The sequence below is a fragment of the Jaculus jaculus genome, chromosome 11, assembly GCF_020740685.1.
Source record: "Jaculus jaculus isolate mJacJac1 chromosome 11, mJacJac1.mat.Y.cur, whole genome shotgun sequence".
NCBI lineage: Eukaryota > Metazoa > Chordata > Mammalia > Rodentia > Dipodidae > Jaculus > Jaculus jaculus.
The window spans coordinates 97,059,612-97,077,799 of NC_059112.1; the positions used below are offsets into that span (position 1 = coordinate 97,059,612).

General features: G+C 47.8%; 1 protein-coding gene across 1 annotated transcript in view; it reads left to right on the forward strand.

Annotated features, from left to right (window-relative positions):
* Eepd1 (endonuclease/exonuclease/phosphatase family domain containing 1) overlaps window positions 1-18,188 on the forward strand; it is a 134,314-nt gene that overhangs the window by 107,939 nt on the left and 8,187 nt on the right. Inside the window, exons 3-5 of the mRNA XM_004652289.2 lie at window positions 11,219-11,329; window positions 12,289-12,423; window positions 17,422-17,560. Of these exons, the coding sequence (XP_004652346.1) occupies window positions 11,219-11,329; window positions 12,289-12,423; window positions 17,422-17,560 (385 nt within the window). The remainder of the gene's footprint in view (window positions 1-11,218; window positions 11,330-12,288; window positions 12,424-17,421; window positions 17,561-18,188) is intronic.

Here is an 18,188-nt window from a genome sequence, read left to right on the forward strand (position 1 = left end):
GGGACTCTTGTTTAGCTATTTCTTGAGCCAGACTGGCCCACAAACGTCCAGATTCTGCAGGCTCTACCTCCCATTGCTGAAGGCACATTGGGTTAAAGAGGAGGGTGCCGCTTTGAGTCTGGCTTTATTTGAGTTCTAGGGGGGATCAAACTTGGATCAGCAGGCTTGCAGGAAAGCACCTTGAACTGCTGAGTCATTTACTGGGCCCCCCATTTCAATTTTAGGGTGTTTATAATGAAATGAAGTAAGCCTTCAAACAGCAGAAATTCACTGGGTGTGGTGGATAATGCCTTTAATCCTAGCACTTGAGAGGCAGAGGTAGGAGGATCACAGTGAGCTTGAGATCACCCTGAGACTACATAGTGAATTCTAGGTCAGCCTGGGCTACAGCGAGACGCCATCTCAAAAAACACAACAAAAAAACAAAAACGAAAAGGGCAGAGTTTCATTTCAACCAGTGGAATTACCACAACCAACCCAAGGCAGTTGTAGATGGCAGTATGCTGTGTGGTCCATGAAGTAGTTGTAAGAGTTTTGGTAGAATATAAACCAGGCATGGAGACACTCATCCATAATCCTTCTGGGGAGATGGAGGCTGGAAGATCTCATGTTTGAGTCCAGCCTTGGCTACATAATGAGATCCTGCCTAAAACAAAGGTTTCCTATATGTAGGAAAACAACACAAGTGTTTTTTTTTTTTTTTTTTTAAATTTTATTTATTTATTTATTTGAGAGCGACAGACACAGAGAGAAAGACAGATAGAGGAGAGAGAGAGAATGGGCGCGCCAGGGCTTCCAGCCTCTGCAAACGAACTCCAGACACGTGCGCCCCCTTGTGCATCTGGCTACCGTGGGTCCTGGGGAACCGAGCCTCAAACCGGGGTCCTTAGGCTTCACAGACAAGCGCCTAACTGCTAAGCCATCTCTCCAGCCCACAAGTGTGTTTTTGTGTATATGACTAGATAGATGGATAAAATGAGTAAGAAATGGCCTAGAAGTAATTCCACTAGAAATGTTTGTAGTAGTGGTCTTTGCACAATGTTATTTTATATACCTACCATTTTTTCCTTATCTACTTTATAAATTATTCTCAACTTGTGTTTGTTTATGGTGGTCAAACCTCAAATTTAATGAAAAAAAAATAACATACAAAATTACCATCAAAGTCTGAACTCCCATGTAGGATTGAATCTTACTTAGTGTCCAAAGACCTTGGAAGAAGAAAATAACTGTAGAAATCAGTGATAAAGGGGACACTAACAGTGATGGTGACAGCGTCAACTGTAGACTCTGTTAGCGTTTTGTGCTCCACGTTCCTAACCTTATGTCAGTCCCCATGAGATCTCCAACTCTCTCGGTTTAATCTTGCTTTTATACTTGTGTTTACAGAAAACCAAGTGTCCTAACTGCCCTTGAAAGGCTATATCTGGGAGTCACCCTCAGTGCGTGTTACTGCCTTGTGACTGATACCTTCTGAAAACATGAGCAAGTTACCAGCCAGCAGCCACTGGGGACAGGTTCTCTGAAGCCCCTGGTAACCAGCTGGTTGCGGTGCCCAGGAAGTGCCCTCCGTAGCAAGGGTGCTGAGACAAGGATGGGTAGCCACCTAGAGCTCCCGTCTAGGCGTGTGAAAAGAGCCTGCTCGGGTGCTGACTCGGCAGTGGCGGGTGGGAATGAGGGAGTTGGCCGGCCGCAGATTCGCTGGACAAAGGAAGGCAAGACTGAGAGCCATTTAAACCATGGATCCTCACAGTACTTGAAAGATTTTGCCATCTAACACAGGCGGCATGACCTCCAGTCCTCAGCCTTTACCCTATGCAAGACTGACCTCCTGTGAGATCTTCCATGGATCCTGTGACCTTAGGTGTCAATGACAAAACCATTGTCAGCAAGGCAGTGTTTTTTTTCAGGCTTTAGTTCTGGAGAGTCTACAGGTCGCGCTGTGAATGGCACAGGCATCCACATTCACTGTCACGTGGTTCCATCGCCCTGTGTTGTTTGAGTGCATAGGGACACTAGAACTGCCAGCCCTGCGTTTTCACCCTGCCTGGCTCTTTTGTTGGCATGATTGACCCAGCCGTGCCAACCTTCTGAGCCAAATGGGCATATTATTGCCTGCCAGAGGTGAGGGCAGGCTGCTATTGGGAGTGAATGTGATAATATGTGAAAAGTGTCTGACATGTTCTTGGCTCTTAGGAAATGCCTGTTCCTTCCCTCTCTGTGTCTCCTTCCTCTGGCTCTGTAGTTCTTAGGATCCAGAAGCTACCCTGGTGTTGCAGGCAGGTTCGCCTTGCTGATAGACATCACCTGACCAAGAGCTGCTTGTGGGGAAAAGAGGTTTATTTTGGCTTACAGGCTCTAGGGGAAGCTCCATGATGGCAGGGGGAAATGATGGCATGAGCAGAGGGCGGACATCACCCCCTGGACCACATAAGGTGGACAATAGGAACAGGAAAATATGGCAAGGAGGAAACTATCTATAACACCCAAAAGCCCGCCCCCAACAATACACTCCCTCCAGGAGGCGTTATTTCCCAAATCTCCATCAGCTGGGAACCTAGCCCTCAGGACACCTAAGTTTGTGGGAGACACCACCACACCTGGTTATAGGTAGAGTAGGTATCTGTGTGTTCTTATTTCTGGATTTACTGAGATTCAACCTACAAGGATCACTGCCTATTAAATGTAAGATCTTATTCCAGGCACTTCAGCAGGAGGCCTTAGGTGGGGAAAGAGGACCCTGAGCAAAGCTGGTCTGGAGGAGGCTGTGTTTGGAGGGAAGGTGACCCAGTGCTGACAATGCCATCAGCTTCTTCCTAGAAGTAATTGTTATAGAGGAGTTGTAGAGATTCTAATATTTCTACTCCCAGATTTACTCTCCTTCCTGCCTTTCTTTCATTCTCCCCACAAGTTCTGGAATCTTGCTTGCAGTGATGAAATGATTTAGAGCACAAGGTCGTCATCTCCTCCTCCCTTCACTTTACAGAAGGGGAATCTAGGCCCAAAGATAATCAATCAGTGGGTTGCCCAATGCTCCCAAAGCTTCCCTGATGTGTCTTCAGTCTCAGAGTGTTAGCCCTCTGAGGAGACTCTCCTGAGCTGCAAGGAAACAGCCCAGGCAGAGCAGTTACAGTTATCTCATTGCTGGAACCAAACACTCGGCCAGAAGCAGCTTATGGAAGCAAAGGGTTTATTTTGGCTTGCAGGTTTTGAGGGGAAGTTGCATCATGACAAGAAAATCATAGCAGGAGATGGTAGCTGGGTATTACATCTCCACAATAGCAGGGAGAAAGTGAGCCAGCTATCACTGGCAAGGGGGGCTGGGCTATAAAATCCCCAGGCCCACTTGCAGTGACACACCTCCATCAAGGCTCCACCAGCTGTGGGTTAAGTAATTACAACCACAGGAGGCCATGGGGGACACTTTACATTCACACCTCCACGCCAGGTGTTAGGCTATTGGACCAGGTAAGGTGCTTGTTGCGCCTCTGACCAGCAGGCATTTCAGCGGCCTCCTTGACTCATCTACAGGCCTCAGGGCCTCTGAGCATGGATCCTGGAGGCAGCACTGTGTGAGCTCTTCTATCACAGCCTAACACCCTTCCTTCTTTTTCCTCTGGTTTGAATGAACTGAGGTTCCTGTATTTTGCATTATCTGTAGGAACAAGTACTTCTCCTTAGAAGGTAGAGGACCAATGAGACTTCTTTGTTCTCTCTGTCTCATAAAGACCCGGAGGAAAGAGGGATGGAAATGCTGGCTACTTTGTTTTCTGCCTTTTTCTTGCATGTCATGTGAGATTCTGTCTTTGCTGAGAGGCATCTGCATCTACTAAGGCTGCTGATTACCAGCAAGCACTTAACTCCCCACAGAACAAGGAAAGTAAGGATATCTGTACCTCATAGGCAGCAGGGCCTTTCAAAATTTTATTTTAAATATTTTTAATATCCTGGGAAATTTTTTTATATTTAGATGACCAAACCTTGGTCACTATTGAGTTTACACTTAAATGAAATGGGCCATCTCTATCACTTGGTGTTGTTGACATGTCTTGGTGACCTGAGCCACTTCTTGCTTTTGCCTTCCGTATGAGAGCTACTGGCTTCTAATATTGGCTGTCGCATTCCTGTACTTGAAGATCCTGGCAAGGATTATTATTTCTAAAAGTGTTTCTGTCTTTTTCCATATTAAGACGAAAGTTGAGTCACTTGACCTTACATGACCTTGCATAGGGCCTCTTGTCACTTCACAATGGCAAGATCTCTTTATAAGGAGAATGTAACTGGGCTTCTTCATCCACTAAAATAGATCTTTTGTTTTGTTTTGTTTTGTTTTTTTCAGTAGCCACACTGCCAATGCAAAGGAAATTGATCTTTGCATGTGGGAAACTCATTGTCTAAGAGAAGTCATGTCCAGAATCAGGAAAGCAAATGAAATACCAAGTCAGAGAAGCAGCTTTACCTGGAAATCTGGCACTACCCTTCCATGTGAAAACAGACTTTCCTCCCTCTTCCAGGAGGCAGGGTAAAGTGCCGAGTGTTGTTCACTTTGACATTCCTGCCAGGACTGTCGGTATTCTGCCTCCAGTTAACCATGTGGTCACCATTAGCAATGATCTTTATAAATTACTTACAGAGCCCAGTCATTCCTGATGAATTAAGGAATACTCTTTCTAGAAAGTGAGAGAGGGCAGAGTAGAGGAAAAAACATCCAAAGACACGGCAGAGACAGTTGGTTCAGGTTTTAGGGCACTTTGGTCAGTGTAGAGACAACCATCAGCTGCTCCAGGACAGATCTAACTTGCCAGAAGTCCTGGGGTTGCAGTCTTTTTCTTTGGTCCTGGGCATTTCTAAATGCCAGTGCCCTGGGTACCTTGTAGATCAGGGCTGAGATGCTTGACTTGGCCTCTTGTTGCCAAGCTGAGGGATGGGGTATTGGTCACTGGTTGTATTGGTTATCTGTCTGTTCCTGTGACAAAATACCTAATATAATCAACTTTTAAGGAAAAAAGGTTTATTTTGGTACACAGTTTCAGTGGCTTTAGTCCACAGCCAGTTGGCCATGGTGTCTTTAGTTGTGTGGAAGACAGGACCCCGGTGGTGGAAAGAGCAGGGTGGGAGAAGCTGCTCTTTTCCTGACATGCAGGAGGCAAGGATAAGGCAAAGTGACCAGGGTCCTCTTGGAAGACTCAGCCATTTATGCTCACGTGACTGCCATTTCTTCCTTTTAGTTGTGTGGGTGAGGCAGAGCATTTGAGAATCAGCTCAGCAAATCCCTGAAACAGTTGAAGGTGAGTTCAGATTAAGAGTGCTTTAAAGGCGCTGTAACTTTCAGCCACTGTTATAGAAGGGTGTCTTCATACAAATACATAGTGTACTTTGAGCAGATTCCCACTCCTTGCCTTCCTTTCCTGTCTTCCCGCCATCGTAGAGAGTTCCATGATGCTGGGATGAGCATCCAACCAAACACAGCTTATGGGAGCAAGGGATTTCTTTCAGGCTTACAGATCCAGGGGAAGTTCCATCAATGGTGGAAGAATCTGGCTCCCATTCATGAATCCAAGCAGACAGAGAGCAAATCAGCTGGCAAACACCAAAAAGCAGCAAGCTTGAACTCACAGCAAGCAGGACTCCCAGAGCTCAAACCTCTCTGCAGACCTTTAGGCTGGAATTCAAATCTGCTCCCAAACACACCTCAGTTCTGGATCCCAGGATCCTCCCCCAGTGACGCTTCTTCCAGCCAGGCAGCGGGAGACCCAAGTGACAAGCTTTAATAAAACACCAGAGTCTATGGGGGACATACAGTCACATTAAAACCATAACCCCCCCTTCCTCCTTGTAGTCCCCTTGTTCCTCTGGACAGTTTCACTTCCACTTTGGTGCCCTTTGTACATATATGATTGAGCCACAAATTAGAGAAAGCATGTGATATTTGTCTTTCTGAGAATGACTGAATCCACTCTCAGATCTCTTCAGTTTTGTTTATTTTCCATTCTTCTCTGTGGCAGAAGAAATCTCCATCGTGTATATATCACATCGTCAGAAGATTCTCCATTTTCCTTTGGGATTGAAGGGAGAAAGGATCCAAGGGTGCAGTAGAGAGAACTGGCCCTAACCCCCCCAGACCCTGCCATACCCCACTTGTCCATTTATTAGGGCAGAAGTTACAGGAGTCAGGGGTGATTTTTCAGGCCCTCTCACACTTCCCAGATGGATAATCTTGAACTTAAACCCAAGCCTGGGCTTCACCTTTCTGTGTTCCTTTTATTTTGTTCCTCACAAATAACTGGTTCTTGTGGTGGGATGGTGCGGATGTGTGCAGTGCATATGCCATGGTGCTGTGAGAAGAAGGCTTGCAAGCAGAATTCTCAAAACATCACCAGCTCACAACTCACCCTGGAACCTGTGGAAATGCAGACTTTGAGGCAGCGGGTGTTGTGGGCCACCTGAGAGACAGCATTTGTAGCCTGTCGACGCTGCTGCTATTGGTACATGGACCACCCTTGAGGTCCAGTGTCCTAAAAGGTGTCTCCAGCCCTTTTAGGCTTGCTATGTAAGCAGTCATCCCAGTTAACAAACTGATAGTGCTTTCTCCAGTTGTAGAAATAGAGTGAAATATATAACCCCACTTTTAAACTTTGATCATGAAAATTCTAGGTAAAAGGATTTTGGCCGTCAACATTTAATTCTTGGTCTCCTAAATTATTCATCGTTCCCAGTAACAACGATACCAAAGAGCCAGGCAGAGCTGGGGATAATGCACTCTGTGAGCTGGGAGAGGATGATGTACAAAATTGAGACGGCCCACAGGGGTCAATAGTTATGACTCCTTCGGCTCCTAGAGTTTACTAGCGAATAAAAGGGCTTTAAAGGTAAAATAAAGAAAAAAGTAATGTTTTTCTTTCCATGAAATCAACTTTAACTTAAGAATTTTCTGGAGAGGTTGGCAAATGAGGATTGCTGTGTCCCTTATTCCACCACCCCCCTCCCCCGCCCACAGAGTTGAAGTAGGTCTGGAATAGCACCTGAGAATTTGCACTTTTAACAAGTGCCCTCACTTTGACTAGCTCAACCTTAGTCCCATAGGGAATCTTTGAGAGCAGTGAGTGTGGAAAACAATGCCATTATCCTGGGCCACCTATCTGGTACCACAGCTGTGTTGCTAGGAAGCAGCGGGTGAGGGTGGACGGGTTAGAGGTTTCTGAAGGTTCTCCTGAGGATTAGGAAGAGTTAGGTTTCTTACCACATATGGCATGGCTTCCTACTGACAGTGCCCCCAGTCTTCTTGGTTAGCTGATTGCCTGATGGGAAGTTTTAAAGCATAGAACTTGTGGTGTGCACCCTAGGAGATTCTGAGGTGCTGCCAGACTTGACTCCCCGCGTAGGAGGCCAGGCTGGGCTGTTGTCAGTCTTGATCATCCTCAGAATCAGGGGTACTGGTCACTCAGTCAGTGCTTTCCCTTGCTGCTGGATCTCTGTAGTCCATAGATTGGGGCTGCATTTTTCCAGATGTTTTCCTTTCCCAACACGATTAGATACTTTTCTTATGGCTGTGAGAAAATACCTGGCCAAAGCAACTGAAGGGCGGAAGGTTTATTTTGGCTGACAGTTGGAGGTTACAGTCCATCAAGGTGGCGAAGGCGGAAGCATTAGGCAGCTGGTCACATTTCATCTGCAATCAGGAAGCAGAAAGCAATGAATGCTTGTGCCCAGCTAGCATTCTCCTTTTGATTCAGGCTGAGACCCCAGCCCATGGGCGTGTCTTCCCACCCTAACCCAACCCAGAAACTCTCTCAAAGACATGCCCAGAAGTTGGTCTCCTGGGAGACTCTAAATCCTGTCAAGTTGACAATATTAATAGCCATACTGAATCTTGTCAAGTTGACAGTATTAACAATCATACCAAATGAGGCTGACTTCCATCTAGAGATCCACTCTGGTTCCTTTCCTCTCTTGTCAGGAACAACACTGTCTATAGCACTGTGCATCAGGCAGTGTTGAAAGTGAAACAAATAAAAGTCCCTGATGGTTAGATTACTGGGTGAACTCTCCCCAGCTAGTCAGCAACACAGAGCGCATTGTGGGCAAACGGTCCAGTTGAACTTGAGGCAGTTACTGAGATGAGGGGGAATCCCCCCTATTTTGTGTCAGGTAAGTGTTTTCAAAGGTGGCTCAGGCATGGCCTCTGTCTGGAGGAGTCTTCCAAGGAGGAAATGCACTTAGATGATGACTCACTGCAAAGCAGCCTGTGTAGAAAGCAAGCCTCCCACCACTTCTTTCTCTCTGCCTCGGCTCATCTGCTCAGCAGAACTTGTCATTAGAGAAGTGCCTGGCTGCGTCTTTGCTTGTGACTCATTGTCCCTTTCACAGAGCAGGCAAGGAGGAGGCAAAAACTAGACGTTTAGAGGTGGTCCTTTGGGCCCGGGCCCCTGAATGGGTGCTGCCTAACAGGTCATGAGAACATTCCCCACTGAGGCATTTTAGGGGCTGCCAGCCAGCAGCAGCTCCCCACACCCCCACCCAGACCCATAGCTTCTGCAACAGAGCCTTAGAGAGGACAGGGCAGGGCAGCCACAGCTGTTCCCAAACCCTGCCGTGCAGAGGGATCACCTGGGGAGCATGTTACAGTGAGGACATCTGAACTCCACCTAGGAGTTTCAGAAGACATGGGACAGTTCTAGATAATTACTAGTGAGTCCCCAGTGGCTGGGGCTGGCCTGCAGACCCCACTTCAAGAACCACAGGGTGCTATCTCAACACCTGGTGCTGGTGAGTCAGATGACAGGCAAAGAGACACCTTAGAAGCCATGCCAGTGACCCCATGAGAGAAGACGGGCTCGGAAGGGGGCTCCAGCAGTGGGACTGGAGCACAGAAGAGGCACCACACGCAGGAGGGATGGACGAGGTAGCAGTCAGGGCAGTTGGGAAGGTGGAAATGCCAAGAACCTGGAGAGGCAAAGAGTAGCGGGTGGGGGAAAGTTACTTCTTTGGTACTTGATGGGTTAAAGTTTTAAGAACAGAGACCTTTGGATAGAAATGTTAGACAGTCAGAGAGTTCAGGTGAGGCCAGGTGTGGTAGCGCTTACCTGTCATCTTAGCACTCCAAGCACAGAAGGAGAAGGATGGAGAGTTTGAGGGCAATCTGAGCTGCATGGCAAGTTTTGGTCCGCCTTGGATACGTAGCAAAACACTGTCTCAAAACCAAACAAAAAGCAAAACAATAGCAAGGTCAGAAAACCTCAGGAGAGGATTCTGAGTCATTGCTCACAGGTTTGGGGGCCTGGAAGGTCGTAGTGTAAGCTGGTGCTGTGGGTTAACTAAGCTTGATTCAGAGCATCTCATCACAGCCAGAGCCATGTCATGATCAGAAGGAGGCCAAGGACCCTCTCCCCCTTGGAGGGAGAGAAGGGAGGAGAGTCCTTCAAGGTGGGTCAAGGGCAAGAGGGGGTTACCAGTGAGGGGTAGTACCGGATGGTGGAACATCTCAAAAATTGGGCCCAAATCTGGAAGTTTTAGGAATCCTTTGAAAGAACCAACCCCAAGAGAATGTGTTAGAGGCACTGGTCTTTGTACTGTGAAGTCTGCAGTTTTCCTAGTCCTCATCCTATTTTGTATGTGCAGCTTTATTTTGCCTCAGTGATAAAGTCATTCTTTTGTTCCCCAACACATTGTGGAGCATGTATAACCAAACGTCCTGAGCTGGGCACTGTGGTATGTGTCTGTAATTCCTGCATTTGGGATACTGACGCAGAAAGATTGTAGTAGGGATGACAAGATGACAGAAGAAAGCAAGCCAAGGTGAATGATGTGGTGGCCCAGAATTAAACTGGGGTCATCTTTTGGCCCCTTTAAGTTAATCTCTGAGGAGAAAAGATAGCTCTTTGGATTTGGTAGTGCTGCAAGTGCTCCTGGGACCTGAAGTCCACTGGGTTCAAGGATGAAAAGGACTCTGAGTGTGATTTCTGACCAGATCAATCCAAGATCCCACAGAGAATTTATTTTTGTGAACAGAGGGTTAAGTGATATTTTGCTACTTCATGGTTGGACATTTGTTTTCTAATATCTGGCATTAGTTTAGTTGTATAGGACTTTGAAAATCCTGTGTGTGTGTGTGTTGTGTGTGTGTTTGTGTGTATTATTTATGTATTTAAGTCAGAGAGAGAGAGAGAGAGAGGGAGAGCGCGAGCGCCTGCCAGGGCCTCCAGCCACTGCAAATGAACTCCTTGTGCATCTGGATTACACGGGTAGTGGGGAATCAAACCTGGGTCTTTAGGCTTCATAAGCAATAACCCTAACCACTACACAATCTCTCCGGCCTGCAAATCCTGGTTTTTGCATTGTGCGGCTTCTACTTACTTATTTTGCACTGGACAAATAACATTGCAAACTCTGCTCTCTGAGACTGCAATACCTGACCAGAAGCAACATGGGGAAGGACAGGGTTTATTTCATGTTACAGTGCCAGAGCACAGGGCCCATTGTGGTGGGGAAAGCAGGGCAGGAGCAGAAAGGCAGTGTCACATTGTCACCTCAGCAGAGAGGAAGTGGAGAGACTGTTGAGGTTACCTTCTCGTTGTTGGGACAGAACACCTGGCAGTAGCAGCTGATGGGCGGAGAGTTTTTATGGTGGCTTACAGTGTCAGGGATAAGCTTATTATGGCGGCTTACAGTCTAGGGGATAAGCTTATTGGTGGCAGGGAAAGCGCGGCGTGAGCAGAGGCTGGACGTCACCTCTGCCACGGGAGCTGGGAAACAGTGGCAGGCGAGTGAGCTGTTCTCTGGCTAGGTGGAGCTGGCTGTAACATCACAAAAGTCCACCCTCAACCACATACTTCCTCCCAGATGGCCACCAGCTGGGGACCAAGCATTCAAAGCATGAGTTTATGTGGGGGAGGGACATGTGATTCAAACCACCACCGAGTCTAAACAGGAAGTTGGGCCAGGTTATAAAACCTCAAGGTCTCCCCCAGTGACACACTTCTTTTAACAGGGCTCCACCTCCCAAAAGGTTCCACAGCCTTCCTGCACACCCACCAAGGACTAGGGCATAAGTATTCAAACACATAAGCCTATGAGGGTCCTTTGATATTCATACCACCTCCACAAGTGTCTGAGGTTGTGTGATGACTGAGAATTATCTCATTGGCCAGTTCCTATGGCTGCTCCCTGGGGGAAGAAGGGGTGGCAAACACACTGACGTGCATTCTGTCTGTCTTTGCAGTTCTGCACAGAGCTAAACCAGCCAACCCTGTCCAACATCCGCAAGTGGAAGGGGCCTCGGGGATGCTGGAGGTTCATCGTTGCCGAGAGGCCTTCTAGTCAGTTACAGAAGGTAATGAGCCCCCTGGGTACCACTGCCCTGCTCTTACGTTGCGGGGGAACATCCTTTCTCTCCAAGTCAAGAGCATGTTTAAATTTTCTTTGCCAGTATTCCCGATGCAGTTTTGTATAGCTGTCCTATATTTTAATCTTTGCCATTCACTTCCTAATGCCTCATTTCATGTTTAAATTAGGCATGGACTCCTGCCCGGGCAGAAATGTAAATTTAGGGTCTTGGGAAGAGAAATCTTCTCCAGAGCCAAGGCAGCTAAGCATCTTTTCCTGTCCTTTGTCCTTGCAATGCCTTGGCCATGATTCCTTCCTGTGCCAAGTCTGCGGAGAACACATCGTTCAAGAACTTCAGACGCGCTTCTAGTTCACACATGACACCTGTGAAACTTAGTCACATTGAAGTACCCTGTTGACATTTCCAGCAGATTTTTGACTTTGAACTATTCATCACCCTGATAGGTATGAGAACCCCTCTGCATATAAACTCAGTCTTATCGGCTGGGTCTTAAGTTTTTAAAAATACTTATAATTACTCCTGAGTAGAAAAACTTATCTTTACATAATTTTCTGATAAATGCAGGGTTTTTTTTTTTAACTCTAACTGCTTAGCAAACATGTGAATTGTATTTATGTGATTGATACTGAGTTTGGACTTAAATCATAGATGTAGACTGGATTAAAAGTATATAGTAATGCATTATATAGTTGGTCATATGTAAGCCCGTTTTTGGAAACAGACCTGCAGCAAACAGTGCGTCAGCATGCATCCACCCTGGGCTGAAATGAGCTAAGGAGAAACGTGTCTAGTCTTTAGAATTCTAGCCCAAGGCTCTTCCTTCTTGGGGACCCTGAGGCAGATTCCACTGCTGCTGTCTGGCCTTTCCCCCTCTTATCCCTTGCTGGGTGATACCATATAGAATCAGGACCTTGCTCAGGACCCATTCTCCATCTCCATTGCAGGGAACTGGGTACCTGGGCTTCCTGTGGGACACAGTGGCCGGAGTGGAGCTCAGAGATGTGATTGGGCAGGACGGCTCACCCAGCAATGGGCACGGAAGGTCCATCAGTCCCAGCCCATACCTCGCCAGATTCAAGGTACCTATTCCACGTCATCTGTGTGATCCAGTTCCTTCTAGAGAATCCTTTTACCTTATTCATTTTTTTTTTTTCCTCTTAGGGTCAGGTCACACACTCCAAGGGCTTTTTGGGCAGGAGAACATTCAGGGCAGAAATGGAGAGGAACCTGAGGGAATCTTGAGGGACTTACCTCCACAGAGCACATCTTATATGTGGCAAAAAGTACTTAGAGCCGGGCGTGGTGGCGCACGCCTTTAATCCCAGCACTCGGGAAGCAGAGGTAGGAGGATCACTGTGAGTTTGAGGCCACCCTGAGACTACATAGTGAATTCCAGGTCAGACTGGGCTAGAGTGAGATCCTACCTTGAAAACATCCCCCCTCCCCCCCCCCAAAAAGGACTTGGGCAGATCTGCAGTCCTAGCTAGCAGAGGCTGTGGCAGAGGATCCCTTGGATCCAGGAGTTCAAGTCCACCTTGGGCAATATAGTAAGATCTAGTCTAAAAAAAAGGAAAAAAAAAAGATGGATAAATGGATGGATGGATGGATGGATAGATGGAAGGAAAGGAGGAAGAATAGGTGATCTGTTCCAAACCTGACATACATCAGATTCACCTTTCTTAAAATTAGGGCCCAGACAGATAAAACTTCTGGGAGTGGACCCAGACATTTTTTGTTGTTGTTTGGTTTTTCGAGATAGGGTCTCATTCTAGCCCAGGCTGACCTGGAATTCACTATGGAGTCTCAGGGTGGCCTCGAACTCACGGTGATCCTCCTACCTCTACCTCCCGAGGGCTGGGATTAAAGGCATGCGTCACCACACCTGGCTACCCAGACTATTTATAATTACCACCTTGAGCAGTCCTTCTGCCTGCTGGGTGTTAAATGGTGGATCCAGCATGTCTGACTCTCTAGATTGAGCAGAACTGGTCTGTGGAACCCTTCCTGCTCAGTTGCCTCTCAGACCTGCTTCTTTGGACATCAGGGATTCAGGGCCCATTGAGGGGTTGTTGGATTCAGGAGAAGTTCTGGGCAGAGCAGCTGGGTCCTGGTCACTGGCCTCTGCAGATATGCCCTCTCCCATTAGAGTGCTGCATCTCAGCCATCTTGGTTAAGAACCGTGGAGCTGGGCAGGTGGCTGTACGTGCTGTCTTTCTGCTGTGCTCTGCATGCCTCTGGAGAGTGTACCCCCAGAAGCTGGGCAGCAGGACGGAGAAGCCAGCTCACCACACTGGCCATCAGCGAACATGACTCCATGGTTCTTAACCAAGATGAATTCCCAGGTCAGACAGAGTTAAGTAAGCCCGCCCCCTGCTGGACACTGCGACTTGTTCTTTTTTTTCTTTCTTTGTACTCTCCAGCAGCTCTAGAGGCTGACAGTCACCCCTCAGTTTAGCACTGTTTATCCCTGGCAGGAGGCTGTGGTGACAGCTGCTGTCAAGGGGCCTGTAGACCCATGCCCCGCCCCTCTCCCTTAGAGCCACAGAGGTGTGTGTTCACATACTGTATCTGCTGTGGTACGTATGGAGATTTCCCTCTCATCTACCTGCCTGTGATGTAGATGTGGTTCTTTCTGCCTGCACGTATGCAGCATGCTAGTGTGTGAGTTGTTAAAAAATCATCTTTAAGCAGGACTTGGTGGCGCACGTCTTTAATTCCAACACTAGGGAGGCAGAGGTAGGAAGATCATTGTGAGTTTGAGGCCACCCTGAGACTACATAGTGAATTCCAGGTCAGCCTGGACCAGACTGAGACCCTACCTCAAAAAAAGCAAAAAACAAAAAAATATCATCTTTAACCTTCCCAATCTCTCTGAGCACTGCACATTTTGACTTTGGGTGATTGGAGCAGAATCCAGAACCAGTGAGTGCCGCTAAAAGGCATGCTGGTGATTTTTGTTGGTGGTGGATTTTTTGTTCGGTTTTGAGAAGGAGCCTCACTGTGTAGGCCAGGCTGGCCTGCAACTCAATCTTCCTGCCTCAGGTTCCCAAGGTGGGGCTACAGAAGTGGGCTACACGCCTGGTATTTTATTGTTATCATCATTATTATTATCCTATGTGCGCATCTGCATGTGTGGATGAGTACCAGGCGAGTGTGTGTGCACGCGTGTGCACCACACACACACGTACGCCGTGGTGCACTTACGTCTGAGGACAACCTTGAGGTGTCTGTCCTCTCCTCCCACTTTCCCTTGTGGTGGGGTGTCCCTTCTTGATTTTCTGCTGCTGCGTGTGTGCCGGTGTAGCTGGTCTACGGGTTTCTGGATTCTGCTGACCCCACCTTCCACTGCTGGTGGCACATTGGGATTACAGATGTGCATGTCCTTTTGTGTCCAGCGTGACATGGATAATGAGGAATCAGACTTGGGCCAGCAGGTTTACAAAAGCAGGCAAACAATTGCTTGTCACCACTGAGCAATCTCTCCAGCCCTGTCTAGTACTTAAAAGAAAAAAAAAAAAACAACTCTTGAGCTGGAGAGATGGCTTAGTGGTTAAGCGCTTGCCTGTGAAGCCTAAGGACCCCAGTTTGAGGCTCGATTCCCCAGGACCCACGTTAGCCAGATGCACAAGGGGGCGCACGCGTCTGGAGTTCGTTTGCAGAGGCTGGAGGCCCTGGTGCGCCCATTCTGTCTCTCGCTCTCTATCTGCCTTTCTCTCTCTGACACTCTCAAATAAATAAATAAATAAAAATCTTTTTAAAAAATTTAAAAAAAAACACTCTTGTTAACATACAAAACAGCATTGTTATACACAATAATGGATTTGGTTATGGCATTTTCACACATGTACATGATATATTTTATATAGTTTGATCATGTTCAGTCCCATGTCACCCTTTCTTGTCCTCCTCCTGGTCCCGCTGGTCCTGTTCCTCCCAGTTTGCTCACTTTACTTCTTGGTGACCCACTGGGTTTATTACAGTGTCTCGTACAGAGCATGAGTGAGGGTTTGTTTGAAGGAGCATGGGCACACCACTGAAGAAGATGTCTCCTTCCCCAGCCACCATTCACGGCTTGTAGATCCCTCCCCGTCCGTGCAGGAGGTCCACGGGCCCAGTCTCGTGCAGGATTTGAACAGGCATCTCGTGCAGGATTTGAACAGGCATCTCGTGCAGGATTTGAACAGGCACTCACAGCTGCTGCCCAGAAGGCCGTGTTGCACACCACTTCCCCACCTTCCTTCAGCTCTTGCGTTCTTTCTGCCCCTTCTTCCATGGTGTTCCTTGAGTGTTGGGGGGGGGGGATGTAGTTGTCCCATTCAGTGCTGAGCATTCAACCGTCACTGATTCTCAGCACTTTGACCAGTTATGACTCTCTGCAGTTCCCTCTGCCCCTGCAAAAGGAAGCCTCTCTGACCAAAGCTCCCAGTAGCACTCATCTATGGGCATGAGCATAATTGTTTAGAAGACATTGTGATGAGAGTGTCATGTCCATTGAGCTGAGCCACTGCAGTTGTTTCCCCACTAGGGCCTGTGATCTCCCCCACCAGAGGCTACTGAGCAGGTTTGCAGAACCAGACATGAATTTGCTCTTGCAAAACGGGCCTCAGATCCAATCAGAAAGCGGTTGGTTACCCCATGACAAACTTGCCACTATAATACCAGTGGTCTTATCTTTCCTGATTGGTCAATAGTGTTGCACTCAGAGTCCACAGTTGAGTAAGACAGCTGATGATATTTCCCCCCCAGCACCCCGGGCACTAGCGGGGTTAGCAGCAGGGGAGACACTTCCAGCCCAATCCTAGATTGATTTCTTTAGTCCCGTTATCAGGGCATGTGGTACTTTTAGCAATAGGGTCTTATCATCTACTTCCGGTAGGCAAGCAAAAGCAGAGTTACTTTGGAAGGCCTCAGAGGCACCCATGACCAGCAGCTCAACAAGAGGCAGCCCATTTCTGACATCAGGACTCTCACTTCATAACATATGGTTTCTGGGAATAGATTAGCCACCCATGCAGGGTACCTCTGTTCAAACTGATTTTTTTTTTGGCAGGGGGGGGGGTGGTTGTTTTTTGAGGTAGAGTTTTGTTGCATCACAGACTGAGCTGGAATTCACTCTGTAGTCTCAGGGTGGCCTTGGACTCATGGCGATCCACCTACTTCTGCCTTCTGAGTGCTGGGACTAAAGGCATGGACCACCACGCCCAGCTCAAACTGTTGTTTTCTTTTTTTTTATTAAAATCATAAAGTCAAACTAGCTTACAAAGTAACAGCAAGCTGGTGGGTTTTTTTTCTTCTTTTTAGTAAGCTAATAAAAATGTTATGGTATCATGGGTGTTGGTTCCAAATCATCACCTAGCCTGGCGCTTTGCTTCTTGCCTCCCAGGACACATTCTAGGCCGGGCAAGTGGTCTGGGACAGAGAGCTCAGGCAGCATGTCCCAGCCTCACAGTTTCCGTAGTTGTGACAGCAGCCGCCGTAATGATGAACTAAGGCCTTACTTACAAGATGAGAGCGGTATCCCCACTTCCTACAGGCTCCCCTACACCCTTCCTCCCTTAGCAGTGTTTAGTGTTTGTTGCTATGACAGACAGAATTACCAAACCCTGAGCAGCTAAGGACTGTGGCGATGGCCCAGAAGATAAGCTGTCACACGTGGACACACCCACAAATGAGACTAACCCTTGGGGATGCAGGGCCTGGGTGCATCTCCTGCCCAGAATCAGCTTTGAGTTTTTACATGTATGAAATCAGGTTAAGATGAGCATCAGGACATAGTGTGTTCCAGAAGAAGATGGCCCCAACGGGGAGTGGGTAGGGAACCTCAGGCTGGCCCTAAGTCTGTTGCATCAGCGGCTAGAGGGAGGCACATTCCTCTTGCGTTTGACTGCTTAAAAGGTTAGACAAAGAGACAAGCAAACCTGACACCTCTAAATAGTGTGGTTTCTCCAGCGCCTCCTGTGGGTGTGTGCGAGTTGTTCTCAGCTATACGCATGAGACTGTTCATGAGTTAGATGTAATAGGTACAAGAGATATGAGCATCTAAGTCTTTCCCTGTTGCCTCATTTCCTATTGCTCAGGTGGGAAGTAATGACCTGACCCTGGCTAACCTTCAGCTGGCAGCTTTGGCCATGCCAGGGCCAGAGAATGCAAGCAAGAATCACACTGATGGTCACCGGCTGCTGAGCTTTGCACTGGCCCTACAGGAAACTCTGAAAGGTAGGAAGTCATCTTTTCCTGTGGCTGAGCTACACTTCTTCAGGTCAGTCCGTGGGAGCCTCTAGAACGATATTTCGTTGCTCAGCTGTGCCTCCCGTTGGTTAGCAGTTACGGGTCCAAGGGAGGGGCGATCACACATCCCTGCATCTCATGGGCCCCACCTTTATCTCTGAAAATCTCTCAAGTGAGTTTCAGGGGATCAGCTGTGTGGTTTATCCACCTCTTGGATGGAGAGAATATTAACAAATATAAGTGGTGGCATTTTTTTTTTTTTCCTCTGTGACAACTCATCCTAGGTGGAACTCTCTGGCACTGCTGTCTGAAGATCTTCACCTGTTCTTGTGAGAGGGTGACAGGAGGTGACAAGTTAAAACAGTGCATTTGTATGAGGGACACACGATCTCAATCTCCTCTCCATCAATACCTGTAGGGCCGCAGGCAAGCCACCCAACCATTTCAATCAGGGGCCCGTCTGATGGGACCCAGGGACAGCCCTCCCCTCCCTGGAATACGCAGGGGAAGTACCAAGCCCATAGCAGGAGTCAGGGTTTGCACACGCGCTGACGGGCCACAAGAAGAGTTGCAAATACACTGCGACTCTGCATTGCTCCACTCTGCCGGCAGGTAC